Below are 26,602 nucleotides of genomic sequence, written 5' to 3'. Positions count from 1 at the left end.
ACTCTATTGGGTCCGTGTAAAAATGTGCGCTCCCACGAACACTGACATGTCTCCGTGTTTGGCACACGGAGACACGGTCCGCAAAAAATCAATGACATCTGCACAGATGCATTGATTTTTATGGGTCTACGTGTGTCAGTGTCTCCGGTACGTGAGGAAACGGTCACCTCACGTACCGGAATCACTGACGTGTGAAACCGGCCTAAGACAGGAAAAAAAAAAAAAAAACAACCAACCAAACCAGAAATGATGAGTGACTCGGGGCATTTGTTTTTTGCCCAGCTAGAAGACTCATCTCCTTACACCCACATGTATGATGGCACCCGTATATTACCTGGAATATAAATGCCTGGAAACAAAAAAAAAGGAACTCACAAGGCAAATCAAAAACATTTTATTTGTATTTTTTAAACTACATAGAACTACCACAAGGAAGACTTTTTTTTTTTTCATTTTTGTTAATTTCTTTTTCAATCCAGGGGTATAATCCAGTTAAAAAGTAAACACCAAACAGATTGGATTTTAATACATTAGAATCACTGCCACAAATTGTCATTACCATCAGTATCCCGTGAATCAACCCCAGCCAGATCTTCATACAATACAAAAGTGAACTCAAAGCAAAGAAAAAAAAAAAAAAGATATTCCCATAATGCCTCCCGCCTTCCCACCCTCCCATCACATACCCCACCCTATACTGAAATCTGTATGCATTACAATGTTTTTTTTTTTTATTTTTTATTTTTTGTGTTGAATTAACGAGATGAAAAAACATTTAAAATGTCTCTTAGTATATACAACAGTTTTACTGTCTCGCCTTACTTTAATGTGTTGAACAGAAGACCTCATGTTTACTCATAAGCTTCAAAGTTGCAAAAGCAGCTTTATAAAGTGTATATTTTTTTTAATTATTTTAAAAGATACATTTTCATTTTATCTCCAAAAAGATTACAATGTACATTACTTATCAGAATGGAAAAAAAAAAAACAACAAAAGAAAAAACGTGAAGAGCAGCAGAATGTAATTAAAAAAATATAAGGATTTATACCGCCGATAACTAAATGCAGAATTGTATAGTAGTGTTGAAAATCCTAATATTTTCCTTGTTTTTCAGTTTTATTTGATTTTGTTGACTTATTTGTTTCCCTTTTGATGCTTTTTTTTTTTTTTTTTTTTTTTTTAAATAGAGGCACACATGATGACACAGACAACATTTTGCAGCCTGACCCTATCTATAAAATAAAAAATATATACGGTAATTACAAGAAATAATACATACCAGTACATACACATTATAATTGCACGTGTTTTTAAAAACAGCACTTTGATAACAAAATTAAACTCAATTATTTGAAGAAATGTAAAAATAAAGCCTTGTATCGCTTATGTAAAAAATACTTGTAAACAAAAAGGATATTTACAGAGTATTAGGGAGAAGATATAGCAAGATGACATCAAATTCTGTCAGCCAGCTTGTGCTATGCAATCCGACAGCAGCGTAATGTAGGGGCAGAGACCCTGACTCCGGCGATGTGTCACTTACTGGGCTGCTTACAGCAGGTCTGATAGAATCACAGTTTTCTCTGCGGCAGATCTAGCAGAACTCTGAATGCGGAGTTGTGTTTAACCCCTCCCTCAATCAATCATTGGCTGCCTTCTGTGTACACTGTATATTGAGAGAATGCTACCAATCAGTGGTGAGGGTCTGGTTGGACTAGGAAGCACAACGCAGCTTGTCCTCTAGTGATAATCTCCTGCTGATAAAACAATGATTTTATTGAAACAGTAACATGCAGCCTATAAGGTGACAGATCACTGGAATCAGGGTCTTTGCCCCTAAATCATGTTTACATAGCAAAAATCCGCTGACAAATTCCCTTTAGATAAAATTTCAGAAGATTGACTGACCAGTTCCTATGAATTTGATGTCATCTTGTTAGTAAATACTAATTTTTCTGAAAGAATAAACATATAGGTTAGATTAAAGAATCTACTTGGAAAATTTAGCTTTCAAGAGCATGTGTCATCAGAAAATTACCTATTGCTTAAATCCCATTCTTATGGTATTTGTTTTTCATATCCCTACCTTTATTGGAAAAATAAAAACTTGCAAATTTTCACACCTATTCCAAATATTAGACTCCTACTTTCTGCTCTTCACACAGGCATTAGCAACAACATAATGTTTCTGACCCCATTTGCTTGTACACAAATATAACCCCAGTAAAAGGTCATTGTGAAGGGAGGTGGAGGAGGTGAGCTGTGACATCTAATGTGAAGGGTGGATCCTTTACTATCTACAGTATATGAAGGTATTATATATAATGGTACATGAAAAGAAGGAGGTGAGCTGTGACATCACCTATTGTGAATGGTGGATCCCGTGTTATCTACTGTATATAGAGGTGTTATCAGTCATTGTACAGGAGGAGGAGGTGAGCTGTGACATCACCTATTGTGAATGGTGGATCCTGTGTTATCTACTGCATATAGAGGGGTTATCAGTCATTGTACGGGAGGAGGAGGTGAGCTGTGACATCACCTATTGTGAGTGGTGGATCCTGTGTTATCTACTGTATATAAAGGTGTTATCAGTCATTGTACAGGAGGAGGAGGTGAGCTGTGACATCACCTATTGTGAATGGTGGATCCTGTGTTATCTACTGCATATAGAGGGGTTATCAGTCATTGTACGGGAGGAGGAGGTGAGCTCTGACATCCCCTATTGTGAGTGGTGGATCCTGTGTTATCTACTGTATATAAAGGTGTTATCAGTCATTGTACAGGAGGAGGAGGTGAGCTGTGACATCACCTATTGTGAATGGTGGATCCTGTGTTATCTACTGTTTATAGAGGTGTTATCAGTCATTGTACAGGAGGAGGAGGTGAGCTGTAACATCACCTATTGTGATTGGTGGATCCTGTGTTATCTACTGTATATACAGGTGTTATCAGTCATTGTACAGGAGGAGGAGGTGAGCTGTGACACCACCTATTGTGAATGGTGGATCCTGTGTTATCTACTGCATATAGAGGTTTTATCAGTCATTGTACAGGAGGAGGAGGTGAGCTGTGAGAACACCAGATCCACCATTCACAATAGGTGATGTCACAGCTCACCTCCTCCTTTTCCTGTACAATTATATATGACACCTTCATATACTGTAGATAGTAAACAATCCACCATTCACATTAGATGTCACAGCTCACCACCTCCTCCTGTACAATGACTGATAACACCTCTATATACAGTAGATATCACCTATTGTGAATGGTAGATCCGGTGTTATCTACTGTATATACAGGTGTTATCAGTCATTGTACAGGAGGAGGTGAGCTGTGACATCACCTATGTAGAGATGTTATCAGTCCTTGTAATCCTGTCTGTGATGATAATGAGCCTGCTGAAAAGATATCTGTACAGAATAGAAAGAATGATTCTAGCTGGTCAGTGTGAAGATACGGAAAATTTAAAAATACATTCAAACAATAGGTAATTTTCTGATGGAACATTTCCTTTAGCACCAAGAAGTTATTAAATGAGTAATCAAATAAAAAAAATGTAAAGCTGAAAACTTGTTGCACTGTGCACTTAACATTTTATTGTTTCACATCAATTGTCTTTTTAAATTTTAGAACCCAAAAAAACATTTTATGGAGTATTAAATAAATAAACAAAAAACGGTAATGGCACCTCCAAGACATATACTGTACCGTTTACCCAGACATCTAGTACTGAGTATGTGTTTAGAGGGGCACATGGAATGTATTGTTTTAGATCAATTATTTAAAGGGGTTCTCCAGAACTACAAAATTAAATAGCCGATCCTAGCAGCCTTGTGGATCAGCCGATTGGGGTAGACACGCTGCTGGCTGCACATCTCCATATTTTTAACACTGACTTCAGCAGGTATGTAAAAAGAGCTGCAAAACCAAGCACAGCCACTACTTAAAGTACAGAGCTGTGCCTGGTAAACGATGGAGGAGCCCCTTTAATCTGCTTCTTATTTGACCTCCAACAATCTGATATTAATGGTCTTCTCTAAGGACAGGCTATTAATTAACTCTGTAAGCACAAAATGACTGTTCAAACCAAGCGCAGGCACCCTTGTCATGGCCGATGCACATCCCTACTTACTTGTTTTGAATCTCCACCCTCCTCTTCGTTGATTGATAGTTCTGGCTGGCTGGCTGGCCGGCCTTCCGGCAGAGAAGGAGGGGAAAAATGGAAAACAAGTAGGTGGGAAGGTGCACTGAACTGCTTGACCACGCCAAGAGCACACAGAGCGCCTGTGCTTGGTTTTAACAGTCATTTTGTGCTGACAGGCCATCTTTAATTGTCCAGGCCTGGAGAAACCCCTCTATATAAAATTTCAGAGAGAACAGAGGAGAAATAATGCGTTTCTTAATGCAGTAAGGTGTACAATGGCTTGGAGTTGAGGAATTTTTTGATCAGAACTTGGGGTCATCATATTAAGTTGCAGTTTGCATTTAAATTGTAAAATTATTTTTTTTTTAATTATTTACAACTAGAGATAAGCAAATCAATTCACGGACAATGGTCTAGCGGCCAGGTCAGCTGCTGGCCATGAGCCTTGTGAGCCGCCTCCTGACGGCATTCATCTCTCCTTGTTCCATTAGCTTGCCTGGCACAATGTCAAGGCTGGCTAATCGAAAGAGGAGCTGTGGATGCAGTACAGGTAGGAGGTGGTCCTCAGGGCCGCTGGACCAGGGACCTGAGGATTTATTCGCCCATCTCTATTTACGACACGGTGGCACTACTATACATTCCAGCATGGCCCTATCCGCTGTAATGACACGATTATAGAAAGTTAGACGTACTACGCGTGTTATTTAGAGGTAGTAGGTGGGCAGACTAATCTACGTGTGACGTGTCTGTTGGTTCCTATGAGCTTTAATGAGGTAAATAAAGCCGTTTTGCTCGGTGACAATGTATAAATTCTCTTTTGCTACAATATTTACATTTTTTTTGTATTTTTTTTTTTTTTTTTTAACTTGCCACAAGAAATGGCAGATTTTTGACAATTTTATATACAGCCTTTAACCCATTGCTGTAAAACACCACATAGGGAAGTCGGTCCCTTTCCTATCATCATGACCCTCCTCGATATTTACAAAGCTAATATAAAAGAAAATCTTACTGCATTATTGGAGGAAAATTCTGCTGAAGATGCATTCGCTTAATAATACGTTGATGATCACTAAGCAAAATAAAAAAAAAATAAAATCAATAGATACAACTGGTAATTAAAGGGTATCCCAGAAATTAAAATAAAACATTGAACATATTAAATGACCCATGGAAACAAGACATAAATCCCATATTGATAACGTTTCTTTGGTTTGTTGTTGTGGGACCTGATGTCCCTTTTCTTGTCCTATCTGATCTATGAACCATAATGGGTGTGTAACTGAGATATTGGAAAAGTGAAATGACATCATTATTCCTATTCCTTATGTAGACCACAGATTTTTATTTATATGCTATTGTTGGAAATGGTATATACCTAATTTTCCCTCATTCTGTAACTTTGTAGACAATGTCCTACAAAAAAAAAAAAAAAAAAAAAAGATTTTTTGAAAAAAAAATTTAAATAAAATAAATACCAGTAAATAAAAAAAAAAATACATAAATTTGGCCGATACATGACAACATGAAAGGGCTTCGTTAACAAGTCCGTTCCGGTGAAATGACACGTTAACAGCATTCGATGTGTGCGTTTCTTCTTCCCTGTAGAAGTGGATGCATCTTCACAGATCTTTTGATGTGTCATATAAGGAAAACGAGCAAGATTTAAAAAAAAAAAAAAAAAAGTAATTAATCATCATCATCATCATCAACTACGGGAGGTTTGGAAAGTGTAAAATGTATTTTTCGCCGTAACCCCAGATATTCTAGGCAAACATGCAAACGTTTCTCCTTTTAAAGCTGCTGCTGCTACTTCATTCCTTCAGTTTTAGCCGTTTATTAAAAAGTGCCGGTGGGACATGGAGATCATTTCACAGATTCTAACTCAGATCTTGGCCCAATTAGATAAAGTGCTTTCAAAGTGGTGATTAAGCAAAAAAACAAACAAAAAAAAAGGTACTAAAATGCAGCAGCTTGTCTCAGCTGGGGTGGACGTTGCGGCTGTGTGTGCGGGTCCTTATTTGTAACAGGCAAAGCAGCGCCGCCGAGCCGGAGAAAGGAAGATTTATCGGAAAAGGGAAGGTCTTCTTCCTTCAGAGCTGGGAATCTGCTTAACGAAGTATTGAATAAAGACCCAACGTGATGCCTTGTCCCTCCAGAGAGCTGGATGCACAGCTTTATGATGGGCCACTCAGTTAGAGGTATCAGAGTTCACACTGCCGGGCCCTTCGGTTGGGGAGGTGACAGAAGAAGGGGTTGCCGCCTCATGCCACCCTCCATTAGCCTGAAAAGAAAACAATTCACATTTATTAAGCACTTTCTAAAGAATTCTGACATATGATACAGCAAATTTGACATAAGGGTAGCTTAGGAGCCATCACTTCCCATGATTATTAGTTTTTTTTTTTATCTGGCTGGTGTAAATGCCGCTGTTCTCCTGAATCCGGCGATGTTTTTCTTTTTTTCCTGCTCCTCTCCATTCCTTAGTTATGACCACTTCCTCCCTGTGTAGTCTTTTATAGCCAACGGGGTGTAGGCTTTATGAATACGCCCACAGAGATGAGGACCACACCCATTTGGCTAAAAAATGGTTACATTTACATACAGAGAAAAGGGAGCCATATCTCCGGAACGGAGAGGGACAGGAGAATAAGAAAATCATTGCCCGATTCAGGAGAATAGCAGCAATTACACCAGGTAGAAAAACAAATATGACACCTTTATGGCAAGTGACAGGTCCTATTTAAAAGGCACAGTTAAGATGCATCACCTTCGACCAAAGAAAAACAAACAACCAAAAGTGTCCTGAATTAATCATCCAGCATGTGCCATGGTGATAGATTTAGGACGCTTCGAATTGTGCCAAATCTATCATCTGCTAAATCTTTTTTTCTGTACAAGTCCACACACATGAAGTGAACACACAAGATAATACATGACCATGCTTAAAAGGGTCCTCTAAAGTGAGCTGACTACAAGGAATTCTGCAGCTGAGACCCCCAGCAATTAGCCATAATCAAAAAGGGCAACCCTGTAGCAAATTTGTAATTCCTTTGTGATGCCCCCAGAGGGAGAATCAGGCATTACACCGTGCCTAGTAAAATCAATATTTGTGTAATGCAGATACGTGGGGTTCACCATAGACACGGTGAACCACTCTACGCTGGCTAATAAGTGTGGGTCCTGAATAAGGAATTCTCCACATTATCTCAGAATTCAGTCATAAATTATTGGAAAATGGCTTTTCTAATCAATAGAACTCCTAAAAAGACCCGATCTAGAATGAAGCCTCATGGAGGTCTTTGTCTTCTTGCTGTAGTGGATGGACAGGTTTCTTTTTCAGCTGTGTCTATCTCACAACATTAGTGCTATATCTGAATTAGGATGGATCTCACAAAATAAAAGGACTGACAGGTCGGCAAACGTGAGTGGCCAAAGATCTAACAGTATTGAGTCATGACCCTCTGTCCACCATGGCGATGACCGGTCCCAGGGAAGGAATCACTCCTGAAATGGTCAGTGGAGTGGATGGCTTGTCCACCATGACATATTAATAGCCCGACACCAGGGCCTATGGCCAGTCTATGTGTGCCTATATTCTATCCACGTATGTAACACTTTTACATAATTTGTAACTTGTAAAACTCCTATTCCACAACTACTCAAATTTAAATGGATAATTTTTGGTTAAAAAAAAAATGTTGTGCAAAAAGATTCAAGCTCCGCTGGTCTTGAATCCAAGTCTGGTCCTCTGCAGCAGCCAGAGCAAGGCAGTCTCCACGTCTGTGCTCCATGACGTCACCAAATAAAAGCCAGAAGTGAAGGCTATCCTGCCCAACTGCTGCCGAGGACACAACTGGATGCCAATCTATTTGCTCTGCTCTAACTATGAGATTAATGATGAATGCTGCTCTGGAGGTTTCCATTGACTCTGTAGTAAGTGTTCGCAACAGGATTTCTTGCAAAAAAATTTTTAGAAATGGTGTTACGGGATTTTCACATCTTACATGTTGTGTCTATTAGATAATATGCCGGGCAGAGATCTCTGGGGGCTACAAGGACTGACTGTTAAGAAATATTAGGGGGTCCTTAAGAGCTCAGCCCTGGGGGAAGACAACGACACAGTATAAAGTCCAAGTAGTGTAAAAAGTACAAAACTCCTTTTGAAAAACCAAATGACTATCGGGAATTCAGTATCTGCTTCCATTTAATTTATACAAGGTTGCTCGGTTTAGGACGTTCTCCCTATAATGTCAATTATCCAGAGTCTTTATGACTAATGTTCAGAGACGTAATGTATTGTTCTTGTGCTTGGCGACTAATGGCATTTTATATGAGAAAGAGGAGGCAAACACGGATGCGTTTTGTCATATTAGCAGTTATCCATTAGTTTTCCTGTCCTGAAATGCCCTCACGCATGCTAAGGGTTAAGCCCGATGCCTCCGATGTGGAGATGTGTTACAGCTCTGATCTATAGCGATGTGTTCGCTTCCCGACAGCCAGGCCCCAACTATGTAATATCTATCACTCATAATACCTATCACTCTTTCCCCTATGTCCTTTATGGCTTTTCATTCTAATTTATAAACAACAAATGTGTAATATTTTTTACCGTTCGCGGCGGCTGGATGAGACCACGTCCGTCAGGGGTCTTTTTTTTTTTTTTTTTTTTTGGGCCGCCTCCTCTCCCAGCAGATTTTTTTTTTTGCAAATAAATTAATCTTTCCTCTGGTGGTTTGAGATTACGCGGTGTATTATAAGAGAGCGCCTTATCAAACCTCATCAGAAAAGATGGAATTCATGTCTGCTATAATGCTGCAGGCAATAACAGCTTCATATTTTATCATGTTGATAAGGATTTTTGCAAACTCTCTGAAGCATTTCGGGATGTTTTTTAAATGAAAAAAAAAAAAAGAAAAAAGAACATGGTAACTAAAAGACTCTTTCAGACATTTTCTTCTGGGTTATTATGAGTTATTTATAACCCCCCCCACCCTGCACACCAAAGAGCCCATTTGATATATCAAATGCAAACGATTTGCGTATTTAATGATCACCCAGGCCGCCCGCTCCCCCCAATCCTCCGAGCTCCAACACAACATTTTCAATCATTTGGGGAATCATTAATATTGACTGACACTTGGAGGGAGGGAATACAACTCTTTGCATAGAGCGAGATATTGTGCGCTTGATTTTTTTACGCGGCTGCCTGTACTCAGCCGGAGTCGGTACGATTTAGCCAAGAGGACGTATTTATTAGGCCCCGGCACAATGAATACGGAGCGTTATACCGTAATATACAGTAGTTGTCTTATGGTATGGCTGTGTGCATGATGTTTAACGCCCATTTAATATGTCCGTGTATCTCGTCTAGTCTGATGCATTTTGCCACTGGACTGCAGTACAGGAGATGGATGTAAAGACATGCAAATAGGCAAAGAGTGATCTGCACACCGACAATGCACATTGCTGGATTCATACAGGCAGACCAATACAGGTGAGACATAAGGGAGTCCATCCTGTAAGAGTCACGTTTAACAATGATCTGCTGCAGCCTGGGGGGCTTTGGACCACTCCCGATCACGCAATAATCATTTTAAAAAGACATCCTCTTCCACATCTCCCGTTGCATGCCGAGACACTGCACCATCGGCAGGTATTGTGCACCTGTTTACATCTGCTAGGGCGTGTGCACGATCAGCACTTATCATGCACCTGCCCTATTCTAGTATTTGGGATACCTGATCGTACGTGCGTCCCGATAGGCATCTGTAGACATGACATCACCGGCAGCCCTCCTCCCAATGCGCAAGTAAGCAGCGCCGGAATATCCATTCATTTACATAGTAGATCAATTGAATGGAGCTTGGCACCATTCCTTCTATCAATCTCCGATCACATATCTTATACATTTATTTTAAGGTCCTGGGCTACACCTTTAAATTACACACTTTAAAGGGGTATTCTCAAGTCTGAAAGTTAGCCCCTATCTATGGGATAGAGAATACTGACTTACTGACCTCTGAGGATATCCACCGACATAGAAAACTCTTCAGAGCCCGGTATAAATAGAGCAGTGATCGATGATGTGCACTGCCAGTCCATCGATTCTTACGGGAGTGCAGAAGATGGTCAGATGGCCGGTCTTCAGCACACCCATAAGAATGAATGGAGTGACAGTACTATTAATCGAACACCGCTCCATTCACACTGAAGAGCTGCAGTCTTCTGGATTTCTGGGGCACTTAACGGTGGGATCTCTGGCAATCAGGTCAAATAGATAGGGGATAACTTTCAAACTTGAGAATATCTTTTTAAGTATTTTTAGTTAACAACTTAATTATTTTCTAGAGTTTCTCTGCACTTGTTACTAGCAATGGGAAGATTTCTTAATTAAACCTAGTGAGGTAACAGACCACTGACTTCTATGGTGGGACCCCCATACGCCTAGGCTAGTCACCAGTACCAATTAAGCTAAAAAACTAAACCGCAAACTGTTAGCAGTGTGGCACACGTGCCATCGTCATAATGGTGTGCGGCTGGCAGAAATCGCTGAGCAGGGAGGAAATCACCGTATATTACAACTGATGTTGTGTGCATGATGTGATCACAATTTTTGGATGGGCTTTCTTAAAATTTCCTCCACTTTGCTGCTATGGATTATTTTATTGTGCATTAACTGTCCTGATTTTAACAACATTTCTGTCACCTGTATGTGTCCTCTAAATCGTGCTCAATTTGGTAAAACGTCACTCCTAGTGGTGGAGGTGTTACAGCACACAAAGAGGACTAAATGCTATTTTTTTTCTTAGATATGATATTTTAGTGTCCTTTTAAATATTATAGTCTACCAAGACCAACCGGTATGTAAAAAAAAAACAAGCCTTGAAACGATCAGCTTGTTGGAGACCTTAGCGGTGCAGTGCGGTAATATCTAATGCTGCCACTTCCTAAGCAGATGACATTTACAAGTTCCTATTATATTATACTTTATTCCTTGTCTCCTGCGAGAAAAGGAGAACAACTACTGTAACGTTCCCGAGGAGGACAGCCTTAGTGCTAAATAGCGAGTGATCTTACAAAATGTCTGCTCTTCAATGCTCTTTAAAGTTTACCAGGGAGAAGTTGACTTTGTCATGTGGCTGACTCCAGTGATGTGACATGGTATTTATCGGTGAAGGCGGCAGCACACTAATAGAGAAGAATCGAAATAAGAAGAGGCTGTAGTGTATTTTTAGGAAAACGGTTAATAACACTAAGGATTCCCTTCCTAAATGTCCAGATCAAGCTGGAGGCCTCTTTACATGTAGGTGAATGAGCATTAGCAAGAACGTTTGTTCCCAACTACTGACCCAGGTAAACATGTCACCAACCAGCTGGCGCTCATTCGTTGGCTGACTAGATCTACTATGAAGTCTAAAAATTATCCCGCAACAGGAGATGTGCTGCAAACAGTATGGAGATCTCATTTGTACCATTAGCGTTTGCACTGGTCTTTGTAAAGGGGAGTTCAATGAGTGCCAATCGTTTTGTTAGATCATCGATGTGTCAACCATTATTAGCAGGAATCTACCCATTTAAATGGACTGCGTCTCTCAAGATGATGTTGTTTCCCTGACCTTCGACAGGTGAGTACTGGTACCAGAAGTGTGAGAATATCTGCGAGTTCAGAAAGAACCAGAGGTATTTATGTTTGTATGTGTCATTTTGGGGCTGTATACTGGGCCCATTAGTAGTTGCATAATTATACAGGGACCATCTAAGATCTTTGGTTATTCCATGTATTAACACTTTAATGATCGGCATAGAGGCAAAATCCTTCAAAAACCCTCCCATTACATCTGAGGTTTGGAGAGCACTTAATGTAAATTTGTTTTGCTCATTTATCAGTTGTAATTACTTAGAAATACTGTCTTGACAGAGATCTACCTAGTTTGAAAGCGCTTCTACAAATTAGGTCAAAGTTGTCTAAACGTGTTGATTTTATTGGGATGGGCCGACATAGTAATGTGTATGGGGACTTTTCCGAGACAGATGACTTTGGGGCAGAGAAGGATCCGGTCTGTTGCATTTCAAGGGCTGATCCTTTTGTTCTCCGAGAGTTAGGCTGCTGCCAGAGGATTCGGGACAGATTGCTTATGGTCCGAATGACCGATCTAATGTGTACAGGGACCTCACCTCCTATGCAGACTTATGTGTCTCCATGGTTACAGACAACCAAAACTCCCGTGTAGTCTGATCCTGCAATTCTATGTGACACTATACTTGCCATCAAAATGATGGGGAAAAAAGGCAACATGACCCTGATGAAACCCATTATAAAGTCAAGAACATCCATTGGTCACAGTTTGTCCCTGTCAACTGACGTATTCCTCACTATATCATGTCGTCCTTTCAGTGAAACCAGTGTAATAAACTGACGCCTGCACAGAATGACAGTCTAACACTGGTATACAACAGAGAAGCAAGCTCCCCTCTGCTACGCCGTCCATGCAGTACTCCTTTATGGTTGCTTGGGTGACTGTATTACACAAGCCTAACTTTAATATTGCATCCCTAATAAGTTATTATTGGACTGTTGACCATTTTTCTCTTTCTGTAAACTGGCACAATGTAGCATATTAATACCTGATGACTGAGGCTCTGCATTAATCGTACTTACAGTTAGGTGATGTGGACTGTACAATGAATTCCCTCCCAAGGCATCACTGTATCCGCCCGTCTGATTGATAACATGACGAAGCGTATCCACCTATAGGGTACAGGAAAACATGGGGTTTATAACTTTTTTTCCTCTGACCGCTTCTTGGCATAATTGATTACATGTCTGAGCACTGTATTCTGTATGATAGATGCATGTCTGCAAGTACAGAAAACTCAACGATGTCCCTAATGCTCATCAGCGATGCACCCCGAGCCGTGAGTGTTCTCCTCTACTTCCAAAATGGAGACCCCCTATTCTGCAAATAGGTGCAATCCCCAACTATCAGACATGTTTGAAGTATGAAAACCCCTTTAAATGAATATATTTGAAATAAACTCACAGAGATTAAGGAGACTAAGATCTATGTTTGTAAGTTCCTATCGCTGAAGAGACACTTTTGCTTTGCCTGAGCCTACAGAACTGACATATGAGAGAAGACGTCACTTCTGCTGACATGTCTATTTTAGTAAATGATTAAATTCATTAAATAATTCTACAGAACTTTTGTCTCACAACTCTGGGTTGAGCTGTTCCTCCTTATTCCTCCTAGAAATGTATGAATTAACTGGCAACTGGGTGTTACCAGTTGGGGGGGTGTTGCTGTATAGTGTAAAAATGTCCAATCAGGGCCGACCGTGTCACACACCTCAATCGGTAACGCCCAGCTGTCAATTTATTCATAAATATTCAGGAGGAACAGTACAACTCAGTAATAATGCTTCACATTTATTTAATAGGAAATATTTTAAAAAAAATATTTTTTTATTGACTGGTTTTTGTTAAAGTAAACTTTTTTTTAAATGTATCTATCCTTCAGGCAAAGCAAAGTTATATATTTTTTGCAATGTTCATCATTGCTTTATTTTGCTTCATTTTCTTCCAAACCATATACTGCAGTGCTGTTTCACAAGGCCAGTTTCTGCTTCTTTAGAAGCTGCTTTCAACTGCTGCTAAGCAAGATCCTTACACTATATGCAAACAATATCCCATGTCGGAGTACCGGGGTGCGGTGCACAGGCACAGATTCAACATACTTTCATTCTAAATAGTCTACAGATCTTCACTGAGCAGCAGTTGAAAGCAGCTTCTGAAGGAGCATGAACTGGGCAGTGAAGTAACACTGCAGCATGTTGTTTGGTAAGGAAGGAAGCACAATAAGGAAATGAAGTACATTACAAAAACTCACAACTTTGCAATGCCTGAAGGATAACTAAATTAAAAAAAGTTTAGTTACTCTTAGGGGGAAGGTGCTGTTTATCAGTGATAGAATCACTACAGGGTTGAATCAGATGTAGAGGGGATGTTTAGTTTCAATAAAAATTGGTGTCAAGCATTTATGCTTTAAAATAAAATAAGCTATACTTACCAACTACCGCTCCAACTCAACAGCATCTCTCTCTTGTGGTCTTTCTTTGCAGGGTTGATGTGACATCATGTCTATAGCACGTTACCACTGCAGACAATCACTGCTTAACATTAAAAACCAAGATTGCCGGAGAGTAGTGGAGAGGCAGTGTTGAAGCAGTAAGGGCGTAATAAGGTAAGTAGTGCTTATTGTGTCATATTAACGCATAAGCAATCTTGGCCTTGTTCTCTCTCTTTTTTTTTTTAAGGAAACAAGACATTCCCCTTATATTTAGTGTTAATGTTAGTTGAGCAAAATCAGTGAGCAGCTTGTCCTTTCCATGGCAGTTCTATGGCATAAGCAGAAAAATGCTGCTTTCCTTACTGAAAGACCCTGCCCAGATCTTAGTTTTCTTAAACCCTGTATTAAGCTTTGGGCGTTGCAAAAAACTGTTATCAGCCAACAAAATACAGCCATTTATTCCTACAGAAAGACTATAGTTTCATACAAGATTACTCAAAGTAGTGTTAGGATTATATAAACTTCCAAATCTGAAATTGCAGTTGCAATTTTCCTGCCCACTCAACGGATAATCTCCAGATATGCACCAAAAATGCTACAATAAAACTAGGAAACAGCCGTTTGCATAGCATTACCTTGCCGCACTCATTACTCAGAACCTTTCTCCTAACCGTTATATGCTTTTATTAACAGGTTCTGGAGCTCAAACAAGACTTCTCTCCCCGAGCACTCAAGTCAGAGCCGACGGCATTCACAAGAGTATCAAATGACCCGGAAGACCAGGGTGGCCGAGTTGGTGCCAATTGTGTGCACACCCTGGGCTGCTGCATGTACTTTGATGGTAGCTGTGGGAGGTGCGCTGAGGAATGACTCAGGGGCGTCTCTCCTACCTGTGATTGCACATTGGCTCCAACTTGGGCCCCTTGGTAAGAATCCCCATTCAGACTCTGTATATTCATGAACATGTCGCCTGAATTTGGGAGATTAAAAGAACCAGAAGAACCTAGGAAAGGAAAGAGCGAAGGATCTCAGAGGATGCTCAAAAGAAAGTGTGAAGAGATTACAAAAGGTTTGAAAGGTTAGTAAACCTTAATCAACAACCTGGACGTGTGAACTACAAAATAGAAAGGTATGCTTGACTAGACAACCTTGCTACAAATGGAGCCTGTAGCTCTACCAGATGCTATTTTGACAGTCTATCCCTTCTTTAGACCATTGCTGGAACCTGCCCCTTCTACTGCCCTTTGTGACAGCCTGCCACTTCTACTGCCAATTGTAATATGAGCCAGCCCCTTCTACTGCTCGTTGTAAGAGCCTGCCCATTTTACTGTTTTAAGACCCTGCCACTTGTACTGACCATTGGAAGAACCTGTCCCTTCTAGTGCCCGTTATAAGAGCCTGCTACTTCTACTGCCCGATGTAAGAGTCTGCCACTTCTACTGCCTGACCTAAGAGCCTGCTGCTTGTACTGATCGCTGGAAGAACATGTCCCTTCTAGTGCCTGTTATAAGAGCCTGCCCCTTCTCCTGCCTGATCTAGGAGCCTGCCACTTGTATTGACCGTTGGAAGAACCTGTCCCTTCTACTGCTCGTTGTAAGAGCTTGCCCCTTTTACTGTTGTAAGAGCCTGCCCATTTTACTGTAGTAAGAGCATGTCACTTCTATTGCCCGTTGTAAGAGCCTGCCCCTTTTACTATTGGAAGAGCCTGCCCATTTTACTGTAGTAAGAGCCTGTCACTTCTAATGCCCGATCTAAGAGCCTGCCACTTCTCCTGCCCATTGTAACAGCCTGCCCCTTTTACTGTTGCAAGAGCTTGCCACTTCTACTGCCCGTTGTTAGAGCCTGCCCCTTTTTCTGACCGATGTAACAGCCTGCCACTTCTACTGCCTGACCTAAGAGCCTGCTGCTTGCACTGACCGTTGGAAGAACCTGTCCCTTCTACTGCCCGTTGTAAGTGCCTGCCCTGCCCTTTTACTGTTGTAAGAGCCTGCCCATTTTACTGTAGTAAGAGCCTGCCACGTCTACTGACCGTTGGAGGAACATATCCCTTCTGCCTGTTATAAGAGCCTGCCACTTACACTGCTCGATCTAGGAGCCTGCCACTTGTACTGACCAGTTGGAAGAACCTGTCCCTTCTACTGCCCTTTGTAAAAGCCTGTCACTTCTCCTGTCCGTTGTAAAAGCCTGTCACTTCTCCTGCCCGTTGTAAAAGCCTGCCACTTCTCCTGCCCGTTGTAAAAGCATGCCTCTTCCACTGCCCAATGTAAGAACCTGCCACGTCTACTGACCGTTGGAAGAACCTATCCCTTTTACTGCCCATGGTAAGAGCCTGCCACTTTTACTGCCGATGTAAGGGTACTTTCACACTTCCGTCTTATGGCCTACATCGCAATGCGTCGTTTTGGAGAAAAAAACGCATCCTGCAAAGTTGCCCGCAGGATGCGTTTTTTCTCCATAGACTTGCGTTAGCCACGCATTGCGACACGTCGCATCCATTGTGCAATGGATGCGTCGTGTTTTGGTGGCCGCGACGCACAAAAAAACGTTCAATGTAACGTTTTTTTGTGCGACGGGTCCGCCATTTTCGACCGCGCATGCGCGGCCGAAACTCCGCCCCCTCCTCCCCGGAACTCACAATGGGCAGCGGATGCGTTGTAAAACTGCATCCGCTGCCCACGTTGTGCTACATTTAGCACAACGTCCGTCGGGCCGACGGTTTGCGATGGCCCCGTACCGACGGATGTGTGAAAGTACCCTAAGAGCCTGCCACTTCTTCTACCCACTGTAAGAGCCTGCCACTTGACCTGACCGTTGGAAGAACCTGTCCCTTTTACTGCCCATTGTTAGAGCCTGCCCCTTTTTCTGACCGTTGCATTTCTACTGCCTGACCTAAGAGCCTGCTGCTTGTACTGACCGTTTGAAGAACCTGTCCCTTCTACTGCCTGTTATAAGAGCCTGCCACTTATACTGCTCTATCTAGGAACTTGCCACTTGTACTGACCGGTGGAAGAACCTGTCCCTTTTACAGCCCCTTGTGGGAGCCTGAAACTTCTCCTGCCCGTTGTTAGAGCCTGCCACTTCTACAGGCCGTTGTTAGAGCATGCCCCCATTGCTGTTGTAAGAGCCTGCTCATTTTACTGAAGTAAGAGCCTGCCACGTCTACTAACCGTTGGAAGAACCTATCCCTTCTACTGCCTGTTATAAGAGCCTGCCACTTACACTGCTCGATCTAGGAACTTGCCACTTGTACTGACCCATTGGAAGAACCTGTCCCTTCTAGTGCCCATTGTAAGAGCCTGCCACTTCTCCTGCCCATTGTAAAAGCCTGCCACTTCTCCTGCCTGTTGTAAAAGCCTGTCACTTCTCCTGCCCGTTGTAAAAGCCTGCCCCTTTTATTGTTGTAAGAGCATGCCAATTCTTCTGCTCGATCTAGGAGCCTGCCCCTTGTACTGACCGATGGAAGAATCTGTCCCTTCTAGTGTCCATTGTAAGAGCCTGTCACTTCTCCTGCCCGTTGTAAAAGCCTGACACCTTTACTGCCCGATCTAGGAGTCTGCCACTTGTACTGACTGTTGGAAGAACCTATCTCTTCGACTGCCCATTGTAAGAGCCTTTCACTTCTACTGCTCGATCTAAGAGCCTGCCATGTCTACTGACCGTTGGAAGAACCTATCCCTTCTAGTGCCCAGTGTAAGAGCCTGCCACTTCTCCTGCCCATTCTAAAAGCCTTCCACTTCTCCTGCCCGTTGAAGGATCCTGCCCCTTTTACTGTAGTAGGAGCCTGCCACTTCTGCTTCCCGATCTAGGAGCCTGCCACTTATACTGACAGTTGGAAGAACCTGTCCCTTTTACTGCCCATTGCAAGTGCCTGCCACTTCTACGTCCCATTATAAGAGTCTGCAACTTCTACTGTCCAATGTAAGAGCCTGTCACTTCTCCTGCCCGTTGTAAAAGCCTGCCACTTCTCCTGCCTGTTGTAAAAGCCTGCCACTTTTACTGCCTGATCTAGAAACCTGCCACTTGTACTGACCGTTGGAAGAACCTGTCCCTTTAATTGCCCATTGTAAGAGCCTGCAACTTCTACTGCCCGATGTAAGAGCCTGCCTCTTCTACTGCCCGATCTAAGAGCCTGCCACTTCTACTGCCCGATCTAAGAGCCTGCCACTTCTACTGCCCGATGTAAGAGCCTGCCTCTTCTACTGCCCGATGTAAGAGCCTGCCTCTTCTACTGCCAGATGTAAGAGCCTGCCTCTTCTACTGCCCGATGTAAGAGCCTGCCTCTTCTGCCAGATGTAAGAGCCTGCCACTTCTACTGCCCGATGTAAGAGCCTGCCTCTTCTACTGCCCGATCTAAGAGCCTGCCACTTCTACTGCCCGATCTAAGAGCCTGCCACTTCTACTGCCCGATGTAAGAGCCTGCCTCTTCTACTGCCAGATGTAAGAGCCTGCCTCTTCTACTGCCAGATGTAAGAGCCTGCCTCTTCTACTGCCCGATGTAAGAGCCTGCCTCTTCTGCTGCCCGATGTAAGAGCCTGCCATGTCTACTGCCCGATCTAAGTGCCTGCTATTTCTACTGACTGTTAGAAGAACCTATCCCTTCTACTGCCCATTGTAAGAGCTTGCCACTTCTCCTGCCCATTTTAAGAGCCTACCCGCCCCTTTTACTGTTGTAAGAGTCTGCCACTTCTACTGTCTGACCTAAGAGCCTGCTGCTTGTACTGACCGTTGGAAGAACATGTCCCTTCGACTGCTCATTGTAAGAGCCTGCCTCTTCTACCGCCTGATGTAAGAGCCTGCCACATCTACTGCCCGATCTAAGAGCCTGCCACGTCTACTGACCGTTGGCAGAACCTATCACTTCTACTGCCTTTTATAAGACCCTGCCACTTGTACTGACCGTTGGAAGAACCTGTCCCTTTTACTGCCCGTTATAAGAGCCTGCCACTTCTACTGCCCGTTATAAAAGCCTGCCACTTCTACTGACGTTGGAAGAACCTGTCCCTTTTACTGCCCGTTATAAGAGCCTGCCACTTCTACTGCCCGTTATAAGAGCCTGCCACTTCTACTGACGTTGGAAGAACCTGTCCCTTTTACTGCCCCTCGTAAGAGCCTGCCACTTCTACTGCCCGTTATAAGAGCCTGTCACTTCTACTGAGGTTGGAAGAACCTGTCCCTTTTACTGCCCCTCGTAAGAGCCTGCCACTTCTACTGCCCATTATAAGAGCCTGTCACTTCTACTGACGTTTGAAGAGCCTGGCCCTTTTAAGAGCCTGCCACTTCTACTACCCTTTGTAAAAGCTTGCCCATTTTACTATTGTCAGAGCCTGCTGCTACTACTGCCCATGCCTGCCCCTGCTACTACCTGCTGTAAGAGCCTGCCCCTTCTACTGCTACATACCTCTTGAAATGTGATCATCCCAATCAACAAGCCTTGGATATGAAGCAATACAGAACACGTCTTTACCACACATCCAGCTCATTTACACCTATGTACCCATTTATTTTTCCAACAAATAACATTTAAAAATGAAGCAACTTTGCAGTCAGTAGGTACTAGTTAAAAAGTATTTAAGGTCTTGATTCTACTATGCAGTCTCTATGTCTTCATGGCAACAACGAGCAAATAAATTCTATATAGTGCAATGAAGTCTCCTTCATGCAAAAATGGGGAGCGGAAATTGACCAGATCTGCAGATCTCAATTCTGCAGTGGGTCAATTCATGCTGAGGGTGGCACCTTTTGCAATGCCAAGTCAATGCAATCTGTGGCGGTTTTGGCCAGTGCACATTATATCCTACTGCTTCTTTCTTAGGTGGAGAGGAACAGTCAGGATCTTGCTAGCTTGCACTTATCCCTGGATTCCTTGAGTGTATGGATGTGTTATAGATATTTCAATATTGCATTGCTTCTTACAGTATTGGTCATATCAGGAAGCACTTTGAAAATTGCTCGATCCTGAGAACATAATAGAAGGAAGTTGGATTCTGGTGTGAAAGTTTCCCATTCATTTGTACTAATCACTACCTGTAAATGCCAGGGAATGTCAGGTAGTTCTGATATCACATTGGTAACACCATTGATCACCTCTCATGACTCTAGCTGGCAGTCTGCCCTCTAGTATGCCGATTTTTCTGTATGTAACTTTGTAGACTCACCGGAATTTGGTGTAGTGGGGGAGCTGGTCTGGTTATTCTGTACAGCAGCTGCCACTGCATGAGCTGCGTTCACGGCCGTCTTCGCTGCGTACAGGTTTGCCTCTTCTTGAAACTTGCCGATGTTTTTCTTGTACCTGATTCGCTTATTTCCGAACCAGTTGGATACCTAGAGAAGAGAAATGACCATTAGATGTCACTGGGATTGTAATACCATGTTATCCTTCATTGGAGTCAGCAATTCTTACACTTTAGTTTCAGTAAATACTTCAGTCGCGTGAACAATAAAAAAAAATACAACTGATGTAAAAGTGTCACCTGTGTGTAAATGTAGCAATGCTGGAACAAGTCAGGAGTCTGCTGAGGGCAGGAGAGGTGAAATCTCTTAATGAAAAGTCATAATATGGGATACTCACAGCCATTCACACAGCTGACAAAGGAAATCGTTTATCATGTTTTTGCAGCATAATGTAGATACAGTCCCCATTCCAGTGATCTGTCACTTACAGGACTGCTTGCTATAGCTTTGATAATCTCTTGCTAATAAAAATTATTGTTTTATGACTAGAAGACTAGTAAACCTGCTGCTATGTAGTCCTCCATATTCATGAGCTCCCTCCACTGATTGGCAGCTTTCTGTATTCACATTGCATAAGCACAAATCAGCCAATCAGAGGTGTGGGCAGGGTTATACAGAGCTCAGCATTCAGAGAACTGCTAGATCTACAGCAGAAAAAGCTGCAAGCGGCCCAATAATTGATACATTGCTGTAATGAGGGTTTCTGCGCCTACATCATGATGCTCTCAGAATGGGTAGGAAAATCTTGGTGACAGATTCCCTTTAACAGACTTTCCTTTTTCTTAACTAATCATCAGGTAAGCACTTGTTTTAACAAAGTGCTAGGATAAATCATCCCTATGTGAGAAAGGCTGACAGATGTTTAGATGGACATGTCTACTGTTATTACGTTTTGTACTTACCACTGTCCTTCCAGAGGGAAGAAAACTTTACCCAGCGAGCACAACCTCTAGATGATGAGTCGGGACCTTCCAGGAGCAGTATGTTGTGCTAAAGACGAGCCCGCTTCATGAATGCTGTCTGTAGGGGTGGTAAGTGTGTCCGCTGTACTCACTAGCTCCGCTTTTCTATGCTTCAGCATATGTCCTAGATTAGGACTCCTAATTTAAAAAGGTCTCATTGGTAACAGATTCCCTTCTTAAATTAGGACATATGATGAATCAATGAAAAAGATGAGCTAGTGAGTACCGCAAACCAACTTTAAACCCCCTATAGCCAAGATTCATGAGGGGGCGAGCACTGCAGAATATGACGTTATATAAGCAATGCATAATAATAACTACTAGTTATAAACTAGAAGAGCGGCACTAGTCATCCATAATGTGTATGTGAGTATGCATCGTACTACTGAAATGACCGGTATCTTCCCTGGAAGAAACGTATCTAGAGAAGAGAATGGGTGGAGATTTAACAAGGCACATGGGTCAAAAAACGGTCTTTTATGACTATATCGATGTTTTTTTGGCACTTTCTATTCCATGTCTGACAATGGGGTGTGGCTTAATCAAAGGCATGTGACCTATGTAACACTGTGCCAAACGAAATACCAAAATCATCAAGTTTTTGGCACATCATTACCGGTGTGATAAATTTGGGAAATTTTAAGACTGTCTAGTCTAAAGTCCCCTCATACTCTTTAGATAGTGGTCGCACTGACTCCTCCATACACAGGAACACTCGATCTGCATAGCGCTCCTGTGTTCTCTACAAGAGGCTTATGTTTAAGAGAACAAATGGATCGACAGCCTGAAATTGGAAAGTCTGGATTCTTTTGTCCCCCTGATTTCATGTATCAGGGAACAGTCGGGAGACCCCCATACACATTAGACTGTTGTCAGAAAACCCATCAGTTCTGGCAACGTTAGCCTAATGTGTATTGGGGCCTTCAGTTTGCATTGTCTAAAAATTATCCAACAATGATAGATGAGCCCATAGTCTCTAGATTGTGACATGTACATCATGGCATGATTTTCTCTTCTCTGCTACTTGAAATCCATGCATGTCTCTGTATACAGACCCACGTATGGAGGGACACAAGGGCCTAATGGACGCACGAGCCACAATTGGGTTGGATGCATAAGCCTTGGTTTCCATTCCCAATGTATATAACTTTGGGGCATTTGGTAATTGTGTAAATGCTCTTTTCTTTATAAAATGCGGGATTCATATTTTTACAGCACCAGACTTTCCGTTGTGACCCTGAGTTCATCCCTCATTCGTAGCTTTTTTTCCCCAGCTGATACTTGGCGGTACATTTTATACATTCTGCTTACCATTAACCTGCCAGCCAGCAGGGCAATAATACATTAATGAAGGCAGGCGGATAATTATTGTAAAAAAAAAAAAAAAATCAAATTACTGCTTTATTAACAGCTTTAGAAGTGAGCAAATCTCTGGCGTGTGCAGACGAGGGACAATTCACCAGTCTCAACAATAGCCATGCCTAATAAAGGCTTTCTTGTATCCACCGCCGCCCTCCAACCCCTGACCCCCCTCCTTCCCGGTACATTTTAATATCTTCGGAGCCTTGGGAGGCCTCGGGGTGCTGGATATTCTTGACGTGGTGTAGGAATCCATCCCAGCTTCTTCAATGCTTCTTAATCTTTAATATCAAGGCAATTAAAATTAATGACTGCCACTGTGGGCAGTGTTTCCCTGACATGCATTGTTTGATGGCATTACCTTGAGGTTAAACTAACGAGCAAGGTTTAATTGGAAGCAGTGAAAAAGAGAGCCGTTCATACGTTATGTTTAACTTGCATGGAAAGTACCGGTTACTATCGGCGACTGGTTAGGATGTTTACAAAAATCACACCGACAAGCGTTTACGGTAACGTCGCTGTCCAGTTTACATTGCCAATGTTAAAGAGTCTTTGCTGGCTATAGCCGAAAAGTAGCAGAATTTCTCATAGGAACGACCCAACTTAAAAAAAACCGACTGATTTCTACCAGTTTCCGGTAGAGATTAGGTGTGGATATTATAGTGCCCAGTCTTTCCTTAAACTGTAGAACCAACAGTACACATGAAAATAAGAAACTCTGTAATATATCTTATGAGAGAAATCTGCTTCTTTGCCCTCCTGGACTGACTGATCTCTCGCTCCCGATTCAGGGGTGAAATCTGTAATCGGTGAAGACACGTTCACATTACTGAGAGAGGAGAGGACGGTTGGTGCTTATAACATTCTATGGCGGGGGAGGAGTTACCGTTCTCCATAGAATTTTATAAGCACCAACTGCCATCTCATATCTCAGTAATGGCTAAATCTGTATTCACTGAAGACACATTTTACCTGTGAATTGAGGATTTTGAGAATAATAGACCAATCTAGGAAGAGAAAGAAGTGCATTTCTCTGATAAGACTTATTACAAAGTAGCTTATTTTCATGTGTACTATAGATTAAAAAGTTCATAAAATGAAAACGATGATTACTCTTTAAGCCATCTGTCAACCAAGCTGTTTATAGTGGTGGCTAGGTCTGTAAGAAAAAAATAAACATTCACAATCCTTGGGTTGAACTTTCACATTGCATGTGCCAGCCAAATGAGTAGATGAGCTCCCAATTCACCCACCAGGGGTCAAATGAATCCTTTTGACATCCATTTGACCGTTATACACTGGTGTGGAAAAATGCAGTAGATTGTGCTGTTTTATACAAAGGATTCTCGTAAAAAACAAAAGCGCAGTATACGCAGGCATCTGTTGGCGGTATCCATTGGGGAAACCTCCTGACTTCTACGTTTGAAAGAGGCAGCAAAATGCTGCAGGTCTCAGAAAATGTAATTATGTAGGATTCCCTGCACTCAGGATGGACCCCTAGCAGTGCATATGAAGGGGATACACATATCTTAGGTTTACATTATCTAAGTAGCACTCAGACTGGCTGCCTGCACTTCCACGTGCAAAGAACAATCGGTAATAGGATCGTTCTATGTATATATTATATCATGTTCTCGGCAGCTCATATTCTTTTTGCATAGGACGATGTGATGATGACGTAGAGATGAGGGAATATTTCAATATTTGGTTAAGATTACGATCGTCATATTTGCAATAGTCGCCGAATATAGACGAACGCCATTGGAGTCAATGGGAGTACAGATGAGCGAATATGTTCAGAAACGATTGTCAAAAATAAATTCGGCACAAATATGTCAAATTCAGATTCGGCAATCATTTTCCGAACATATTCGCTCATCTCTAACATGAGAATGATGATTGTTTTTAAGAAAATGTAAAAATAATTTTCCTTTGGACAGTCTTAGAATGCATCCGATATTTTCTTTTTACACTGGTTCCTGCTCTTTGATATGTTTGAGGCCTCTTTGGACTACAAAAAAAAAGTTGTTCCAGCGTCTGGTAAAATAGTTCTTTCTTTATTTTAAGTCCATTAAAAATATACACAAATTACAAATGTTGCATGGACAGGGCAAGGGAGCAAGACGCGTTTCGAACGCTCACTTGCATCCTTTATCACAGCTTCAATTTGGACTAGCCTACACCACCTATTTGTTGTCTTACTTTGTGCTAGAAATATGAGCAAAATTGTGTTGCATTTTGTTGGTACACAGAGTTCCTCCTTAGCTCACGTTTCCCTTTTTGTAAAGACTGTCTAATATAATTACCGTAAATGATGAAAATCGCAAAAGAGCATTTTTTTGGGGTACAAATTACTCTACTTGCTTGGAAATTCGCCCTTGTATCTGTAGTAGTAGGAGAACGTGAGTGTGTATGAACTAGAGGTGACGGCATGTATAGGAACATCCTACTGGTGGAACAATTCCTTACTGGGTCTGCGTTCCTGAGGTGATCCCCTGGGTATCCTGCGGCAGGCAGAGTAAGCATTGGCCAACAGCGCGGGATCTGAAGCAAGGGACCCCTTCTTAGATGTCCATATCCCCTACTATATAAACAGGGGCCGTAACGATGTGGCAGCTCTCAGAAACTATGCCACATGTAGTAAATTACTTTCAAGTGAACTCCCCTCTGGCAACAGTGTGTTTGGGCGAGTTTGGTCTAATGTGTGTGTATGATCTCCATTATGGTATGTGTAGACAAAGGGCCGACCACTTAAAGGTGTTACCCAAGTCTATTTTTTTTTTATTTTTTTTTACAATGGGCCTAAGCACTAACAGACAGGTAGTTAGTACCTACCTGCCTGTTTTGCCGGCATTGATCTCTGCTGACAGAGTGGTCACAGACCACTCCTGCCTGTGATCCAACAGCCTCTGCTGACGTCACATCAACAGAGCAATGGCTTTTCATACGCTCTGCTCCGTTGACTGGGCATGATTGCCCTCATCATACCGATTGACAGCCGACTCTCTAAATGCGTGGAGTTAGCTGTCAATCAGGATGACATGGGCAGTCACACCCCGTCAACAGAGCAGCCCGGAAGAAGAAGAGCTGCTCTGTTGACGTGAAACAGCAGAACTGCCAGCAGGAGCGGTTGGTGGTAGGTTATACTATTGGCAACTACCTGCCTATTATATTTTTGTTTTACTATGGGCCTAAAAACTAAATAAAAAATGAGACCTGGCCATCTTCTTAGTGGCATATGCCTTGCCAGAAATGCTTCTCCAGTCATGTACTGGAGTAGCATTTCTAGAGTAAGAAATGACAGCACTTTTGATAAATTTGATGGGTGGGCATAGCTATGCTCCATGCTGCCTTCTCCCAGCTCCGGCCATTTAGGCGGAGCTCCTTTAAACTCCTTTAAACTAGCAAGAAAGTGCCAAAAGTTGCAAATCCACAATGGGCCAAACATTGCGACCCTTTGAAGCTTTTTAAGCCAATTTTCTGGGAAAACACTTTCACGAATCGACCCGCCAAGTTTTTTGAGGAGGATTTGGACTTTCCGCTCAGTTTCTACTCTGAAAGCTGAGAAAAAAAAGACTCCGTGTGTATTTACCACTGCCAAATAATGAGGAAACTTCATGACATCATACTAAAAAATAAACCCCAATCTTAATAAGATTATTAATAATAACCGAAATGACCTAAATCCAGAGAAATGCATTGAAGACGATTTAAACTAGTTAGATAGAGCCCAGGTCCTCCATAATCCCAAGCGCAGCACATTTATCATCTACAGTATACGGGTTTACCAATAATTAAGCACATTTATCTGCCAGGCCTTTTCCTTTTT

General features: G+C 42.1%; 1 protein-coding gene and 1 long non-coding RNA gene across 9 annotated transcripts in view; one reads left to right on the top strand and one right to left on the bottom strand.

Moving 5' to 3' along the window:
* Positions 1-378: 378 nt before the first annotated feature.
* Positions 379-26,602, bottom strand: part of PBX3 (PBX homeobox 3) — a 287,408-nt gene continuing 261,184 nt past the window's right edge. For 5 of the 8 annotated variants that reach the window (XM_077283606.1, XM_077283608.1, XM_077283612.1 and 2 more), the window contains 4 exons: positions 20,377-20,542; positions 15,112-15,224; positions 12,814-12,903; positions 379-6,435 (listed from right to left, as the gene is read on the bottom strand). In XM_077283606.1, the coding sequence (XP_077139721.1) occupies positions 6,343-6,435; positions 12,814-12,903; positions 15,112-15,224; positions 20,377-20,542 (462 nt within the window). In that variant the 3' untranslated portion in view covers positions 379-6,342. Of the gene's footprint in view, positions 6,436-11,227; positions 11,343-12,813; positions 12,904-15,111; positions 15,225-20,376; positions 20,543-26,602 lie in introns of those variants that run through there. The other 3 variants (XM_077283611.1, XM_077283613.1, XM_077283614.1) reach the window with 3 other exon arrangements.
* The window catches only part of LOC143804954 (uncharacterized), a 38,845-nt gene continuing 27,405 nt past the window's right edge, over positions 15,163-26,602 (top strand). Inside the window, exon 1 of the long non-coding RNA XR_013221134.1 lies at positions 15,163-15,299. This is a non-coding gene — a long non-coding RNA (uncharacterized LOC143804954). The remainder of the gene's footprint in view (positions 15,300-26,602) is intronic.

Source organism: Ranitomeya variabilis, chromosome 2 (genome assembly GCF_051348905.1).
Source record: "Ranitomeya variabilis isolate aRanVar5 chromosome 2, aRanVar5.hap1, whole genome shotgun sequence".
NCBI lineage: Eukaryota > Metazoa > Chordata > Amphibia > Anura > Dendrobatidae > Ranitomeya > Ranitomeya variabilis.
This window is presented reverse-complemented; position numbering and strand designations above follow the sequence as displayed.